We start from the raw sequence: 7,500 nt of genomic DNA, 5'->3' as shown, positions 1-7,500 counted from the left end.
CTCTGTACCTTCTCTATGGCAGCTTTTTCATGCTCTCCACTTCTCTCAAGCTTCTATTTATTTTGAAAGCGCCAGTGGAAAAGCAACTCCAGGTGGAAGTGATTGGTCATACATGGACTTACCCTGACAGACCTGAGATGTTTACAAGAGCACGCTAACTCCTAAATCACCACTACGGCATCAGTGCACCTGTATTGAAGCGTGACATGATGTGGCTAGTCTTAAGGCTGTCCGCAACTCAACCCTACGTACATTTTTTCTGAACGATATACATCTGATCCACTCTCAATATTTGGTGATAACACAGCACAGCTGTGACCTACGTAGTATTATGAGAATGACATATGAGGTCGTTTTTTCCACACAAGCCCCCCTGTACCCATTTGGCCTTACCATTATGAGGACGGCGTATTTCAGAGGCCCTGAAGTCTGCACTATTTCCATGTCATCATTATTCCGATACTCCCATTCCACTCCTTTCTCTATGACAGTCCGAGTCTCAGGGAAGTCGTCGTCGTTGTTCAGGAAGATATCCCCTGTGGCCTGATTCTTTACCGCTGCCAAAGCAAAAGCAATTGCATAGTTTATTTAAGTCATTTATTTATTGGTATGATGTCTCAAACTTTAACTGATTTATTTTTTCAAACGCAGCCAATTGCACAGATGGTCTAAGGGGCCTGTGGCCACTACAGAGCCCAGTGGTCTTGACATTCTTGAAAAAAAAGATGTCTGAATAACTTATTAATGGTCTATTATTAACTATGCTATTAAAGATGTCTGAATAACTATGCTATTAATGGTCAGGGCAATGAATTAAACAGATCTCTGTGTGTGTGTGTGTGTGTGTGTGTGTGTGTGTGTGTGTGTGTGTGTGTGTGTGTGCGTGCGTGCGCATGCATGTGTTTGTGGGTTGGTCTGTGTGTGTGTGTGTGTGTGTGTGTGTGTGTGTGTGTGTGTGTGTGTGTGTGTGTGCGTGCGCATGCGTGCGCATGCATGTGTTTGTGTTTGTGGGTCTGTCTGTGTGTGTGTGTGTGTGTGTGTGTGTGTCTGTGTGTGTGTGTGTGGCCACGGGTGGTTTAGCTACTAATGAATTCAGAGTAGGCCTATTTATAATGAATGCTTGGCAAAGTCTCCAACTATTTCTCTGTTGTACCTAGTATATGAGGGGTCCCCTTGAACTCTCGGATCAGCAGATGCCTGGCCCCCAGGGGGATTTCCAGGATCTTGAGGAAACCTGGAAATGAAAATACATACACATGTATATGTGCAGCTCTTCCTTGGAACTTTCTCACAGGAGCAAGTAAAAAACAACAAGTGGGAAGAATCTGAACTCATCTGGCACAGAGCAGACTTGCCCTGACTCCGTCTGACTAAAGAGCCTCATCCTGCACAGAGCAGACTTGCCCTGACTCCGTCTGACTAAAGAGCCTCATCCTGCACAGAGCAGACTTGCCCTGACTCCGTCTGACTAAAGAGCCTCATCCTGCACAGAGCAGACTTGCCCTGACTCCGTCTGACTAAAGAGCCTCATCCTGCACAGAGCAGACTTGCCCTGACTCCGTCTGACTAAAGAGCCTCATCCTGCACAGAGCAGACTTGCCCTGACTCCGTCTGACTAAAGAGCCTCATCCTGCACAGAGCAGACTTGCCCTGACTCCGTCTGACTAAAGAGCCTCATCCTGCACAGAGCAGACTTGCCCTGACTCCGTCTGACTAAAGAGCCTCACGGGAGATGGATAAACCCTCATAATCTTTTTCAGAAAACCGTTTTTCTTCCCAATTCTACTTCCAACCGCAACAGTTACTGTATCTCAGGCTCAGTCTTTGCCCAAGCAGTAGCACAATGTCATTTTACTGCTGTTTAGTTTGCAGAGCAAAATATATCTGAGATAACAGTGTTAGATACTTCTGTCACAATAGAGTAGAAAGGATATAAGACATGTTACCACACTTTCCAACCTATGCTGTGAAAACAGCCAATCACATTTTCTGGAATGTTTTAATGTGGAACTGAGACATTATATGGAATACTGAAGAGCAATATACAAATTCCTTTTGTTACTCTAAAAACAGGCTTCATCTTGCGATAGATGAGGTGGAATGGAGCTGGATTTGGAGAGAGTGACTCACCCTCTTTCTTGGTGCTCCGGGTGAAGTTGCCTTTAACAATCTTACAGGTGGAGTTGTCCCCTCCACACACTCCACATTTATCTTCCTCCATCTCCGAGGCGATGATATTATCACAGCCCACTTTCTGTGGAGAGAGGGGACCAGTCAGATTACAGATTAAAATCTATGTCAGGGACTAGTCAGATTAATTATCAAAATTATAACTGTATAAAAAAGTAATAAAAACATAACCAAAAAGGGATAGAATAACAACATGTGAGCCCATTTGTCACTATGACAACAAGTGAACAAGTGAATTACTTGCTCTTTATTATTCAAACAAGATAATCAAAGAAACGCCTTCACTTTGCAATTTTCCTGCATTCACATTTTCCTGCATTCCCTCACCCATGCATTCCTAATGTGTTGCTATCTTTGTGTTAAAATCTTAGCCTAAAATGGTTTGTATGTCCTAATACAAACCACCTGGGTAATTCTCCAGATCACAGTGTAAGGATTAACTTTCTTCCCATGCAGTTCATCCAAGTGGATAACTCTGGCACAGAGCAGTGGAAAAGCCAGAATAAGTGGAGACTGTAGCCAGGGAAATATGCAGTAGCAGACTGAGGTTTGCAGGGTGTAAAATTTGGGGTGAATTTTTCTTTCAGTATTATATTTAAGTGGTGGGTTAACAGATTGGCCATGTTTACTTTGCATTCCTCCCAGGAACTGAGCTAACACTTCCTCAACTCCCATTCACCAACCAGCCTCACCTCCACTACACACATGGAGCTTGATCTCCCAGTGCCCCTTACCCAGACACTCACTCACACTTCACTCTACACACAAGCAGTGACCAAAAATTCTCCCACACATTGACACACTGATTTAATATAGCGCTACACATAAATGTGATCTCACACTTTATAACATACAGTTACTGATCAATCCACCCTGCCCACCCACCCACCCACCCACCCACACACTGACCTCACACACTGATACACTCACATCCCTCACACACTGATTCTTACCTCACATTCTCCTCGCACACAGATGCTGTAGGGATCCTTGTAGGAGCAACGAGTCCCATCATGCACCATTCTCTTCATCGGGACCACGTCTCCGGTCTCGTTTGACTGACAGTACAGCTGGCATCGCTCGTCCGCTGAGAATGAACAGCACAGGATGTGTAAGAAACGACTGCACTCCAACAAGTCGCTGCAAGAAGGTCCATGTCGCACATTGCTATTTTGTGCAGTGTTGCTTCTTGCAATTAAAGATTCAATAGGTAATGATTTAACCATTTTTCCAGAGGGGTTATACATGTATTTTTAAAACATATTCAATATGCCTTAATAAAATGTAGGCCACCAAATAAATAACAGTCTAGTTATTGATATGTAGAGAGAGTGTAGGGGGAATGCCAAGAATAAAACACTTCATCGACTGAGAGCATGAATAAATGTAGTTTTCCATCAAGTCTGTCTGACTAGCTTCCTCCTTGAGGTGTTCAGCTCACAGTCTTTCCAGAGACGCTTACTTTACATAACACTTGCAGATTTACATTCTTTTTTATTTTCAAAGAATGTTTTCATTTGTTTCATTTTTGTCACATTATGTTCATTGCACACAGGAGGCCATTTTTGTTCCAGTTACTTTCTTGTTTTGAATGTCCCAAAGCAATGATAAATATAGACTTTTATTGTCTGAATGTAATAAAGCCAGTATGTCCTTGTCATTTGACATTCTGCAATATGGTTTACATATCTATTTAAGGAGACCAGCTGGCAATAATGATAAAATCTCAAACATAGACCTTATGAGGAGAGGAAAAATTCACTTCATTAGTGGTACTCTTGACACTGAAAACAGACACATCTGGGATGAGCACTGGTGGAGGGGCAAACACTGTTTTTTTTTTTTGCAGGCCATCTTAATTGAATTGTGCACAATGTTGTGGCAGTGTCCTGGCCAGTGGAAAGCGGGAGACGTTGCGACTCTTGTGTAACGGCCTGTCCATGTGTCTCCGCACCAGAGACTCATCAGCGCCATGCCTCTCAGCATGTGGAGACTGTGCTTAATGTGCTCTCATTGTTTAAAAATGAGACAAATTAAAACAAAAACAACTGTCGACCAGTTTATCTAATGACCAAATGCAAACAACAACCAACCACAATGAAATGATCAGAGAGGATTTCATGCTAAGAGCCTTTCATTACAGATTTCATCCCTGGGTTTACAGTATGTCACATTTTAGAAGGCTAAATGAAACAAATGAAAATCTTTAGCTAAATTAATTTATTCCTTTGTTCTCTAACTAAACTTTGTGCCCTCAACACTGCTGGCATTATGCAACAAATAGGTCATGGTAGTCTAGCAGAAGGGCTGCTTTGGGACTGGGACGACACTGCCCAGGGCGGTCCAGAGGAGGAATGCTCCTGAACACAGTGCGTCCCGGCCAAGACAAACCTACAGTTGGAAATAACAGCTGCTGCCCGTGGGCCATAAAGCAGACATTCCCTGAGGCGTCTTTAATGTGGAAGCCAGGAGGAGGGAAGGTAAATCTCTCACAGGGCTTCAAGCGCAGGGAAAAACAGGATTAAAGAAAGAAATCAGGCACCACAGTCACACTATTAAAGATACAGCTAATGCTAATTCAACTAGACAACAGCCTGCATGATTATGACACCTTAGTCTTTTAAGGGGCCTCTCCAAAACCCAAATGGATTTAACATCCATTCCCCCAAAAATAATGGTGTAGGTTTCTAATAATAAAAACGACAAATAAATAAAATAAGACATGAATAAAGTTGGTTATTCTGGAACCCTCAGGTCACAAGCGTGCCCGTATTTGAGAGGCAGAGCAGGAACAGAAGAGAGAATTTCTTCTCCTTACCAACGGAGACAACTTACGGTCGGGGTGCTCGTACGGTAGCCAGTTGTGCAGGGTGTTCTGGTGCTTGAAGTAGGAGGTCCCACATCTTGCACTGCTCCTCTCTGAAGTCGGCGAAGGCTTTGGCGCACCCATCCATGCTGCAAAGCTGAAACTCATAGCTGTTGCCATAGCAGGTGCGTCCTCCGTTTGCAGGGCTAGACAGAAACATCAATCAAGTTTCACCCAGATCAATTAGCGGTTACATTTTTTGTACACATTAAATTAAGTAAAATCAGTGTCTGTAAGTCCTATATGAACATTCATCCAGCAAAAAGCCAAACGTTCATATTCTTTGTAAAGCAACACAGTGCCAGTTCTTTTACCTTAAAATAATAGCTTCAAACTCATAATGGCATCCCTGACAATATGTACTATGTAGCTTTGTTGTTCCAACCTGGAACCTGACCCATTTCGTCAGTTCTCAATAAATTGGTGTTCCCCTTGGGGTACCAAGTACGTAGCAAAAAAGGCAAAAAGGAGAATTCCTATGTTGTTTTACTTTAAGAAAAAAGCAGAATATAAGAACATAGCACCATGATACATACTGTACGTCCAATAAATGATTTGATCATTAGATTTGTCTCCAACAAAAGGAATGGATTCCAAATGAACCCAGACACTTTCTGGTCTGGGTTGTGGCGCGAGTGGAAACTACAGTAATGGAGGCGCGGGTGTCTGCTACTCACATCGGGTTGTCACACTGCCGAGTGCGGAATCGCACGCCACCCCCACAGGTGCGTGAGCACGAGCCAAATTTGCTCCACTGACCCCAGCTCCCATCCTGCCTCAAGATGTCTGGCGTCAGAGTGATGCAATGCCCTTTGAAGCAGTGCTGGAAGACACACACACACATCACACACACACACACACACACACACACACAGAGGAGGGTTGTATAGTGAGAGCGGTGAAGAAATCACATGATCCTTGGAAAATTACGCCACCGAGCTTACTGAACTTCACATGTCCAAACTGAGGTATTGCTGCACTGATTGTAGTTTAGTTCCAGTATACTACCCCACACTTTTGTAAAAGGTATGAAACATATACAGTATATCATTTTACAACAATTTCAAATACCAAGTAGGGCAACGTATGTTGTCACTTTGATTTTTTTAAGTAAGTAAGTAAGTAACTTTTATTTATATAGCGCATTAATCTATGCACCCCAAAAGCGGTCCACACACAAGACATTGACACACAAGACAAAAGAGGCCAGACAGAGCGGCGTATTTGCCAGCACCAAGAACAAACAAATTTACAAAATAACAAATGACACACAAGACAAAACCGGCTGAAAAATGACAATTTAACAAATCAGTAAAGATCTTTGGCCTAAAGCTACCAAGCTTACTACCACAAAGCATGGAAAATCCTTGCAAATACCAACACTGGTCCAATTGGCACTGATATAAGCTTAGTAGCTTTTTTTGTCTTTTCCTGATATAGTTGCCAAGGCTGAGTTGCCGATGCCATCCTTACATTTTTGCATGGTGGTCATACTCCTACCACCATCCTACTGTAAAAAGGACATAGCCTGGACAGCTAGTCAGAGTATTAGTCACTGGTCTAAAACTATTTAATGTTTTCCAAATCAAGGATAAGTCAAGACAGGCAGTAAGGCAGCTCTGAATGGTGTATATGCTAATGAATTTTCACTTTTTTCTAGGCTTCAAGGCTTCAATGTGTACCTTTCAGAACAGAAACACAACAGAAATTCCAACATCAGCAATACACACCCTCACAGGTAGTACAGACTTTCAAATGAAATTCTGAAAATAATGCAACCAGTTTAATGCTAGATTAGAGAGATAAAGAAAGCAACTAGATCTCAGTACTGTTCAACCATTTCTGGATGCTTATGCATGGCAGCAAAGGGTTAACATCTATAAGAAAAAAATCTGCATCACAAAAATATATAGAGAATATTTGACAATCTTGGTAAATCAATTATCTGCTCACTCTAAGGCTGTGTGCAATATTGCATGTATTTTCATCAACATGCTGCAGGTAGGTAGGTATTCAGAAATCAGATGAATCATATAAAGGAGATTAATAATGTGGTATATATTTAGGCAAACATACATAATAGATTCGGATCCATGTCATGGCACTGCATGTGTTGCTTATGCAATGATGAGAGAAGCACAGCAGAGTGTGCTAGGGAGTCACAGAGATGAGAGAGAGAGAGAGAGAGATGAGAGAGAGAGAGAGAGAGAGAGAGAGAGAGAGAGAGAGTGGAGAGAGAGAGAGGAGAGAGAGAGAGAGAGAGAGGGAGAGAGAGAGAGAGAGAGAGAGAGGGAGAGAGAGAGAGGGAGAGGAGAGAGGAGTGGAGAGAGAGAGGGAGGGAGGAGGAGGGAGGTGGGAGGAGGAGAGAGAGAGAGAGAGAGAGAGAGGAGAGGGAGGGGAGGAGAGGGAGGGAGGAGGGAGGGGGAAATGAGAGGAAGAGCTCA

At 42.9% G+C, this 7,500-nt stretch overlaps 1 protein-coding gene across 1 annotated transcript in view; it reads right to left on the bottom strand.

Moving 5' to 3' along the window:
- adamts2a (ADAM metallopeptidase with thrombospondin type 1 motif, 2a) overlaps nucleotides 1-7,500 on the bottom strand; it is a 49,522-nt gene that overhangs the window by 7,425 nt on the left and 34,597 nt on the right. The window contains 7 exon segments of the mRNA XM_042092084.1: nucleotides 394-557; nucleotides 1,154-1,234; nucleotides 2,131-2,254; nucleotides 3,144-3,277; nucleotides 5,026-5,080; nucleotides 5,082-5,202; nucleotides 5,734-5,879. Coding sequence (XP_041948018.1) covers nucleotides 394-557; nucleotides 1,154-1,234; nucleotides 2,131-2,254; nucleotides 3,144-3,277; nucleotides 5,026-5,080; nucleotides 5,082-5,202; nucleotides 5,734-5,879 — 825 coding nt within the window.

This window comes from Alosa sapidissima, chromosome 5 (assembly GCF_018492685.1).
Source record: "Alosa sapidissima isolate fAloSap1 chromosome 5, fAloSap1.pri, whole genome shotgun sequence".
NCBI lineage: Eukaryota > Metazoa > Chordata > Actinopteri > Clupeiformes > Clupeidae > Alosa > Alosa sapidissima.
This window is presented reverse-complemented; position numbering and strand designations above follow the sequence as displayed.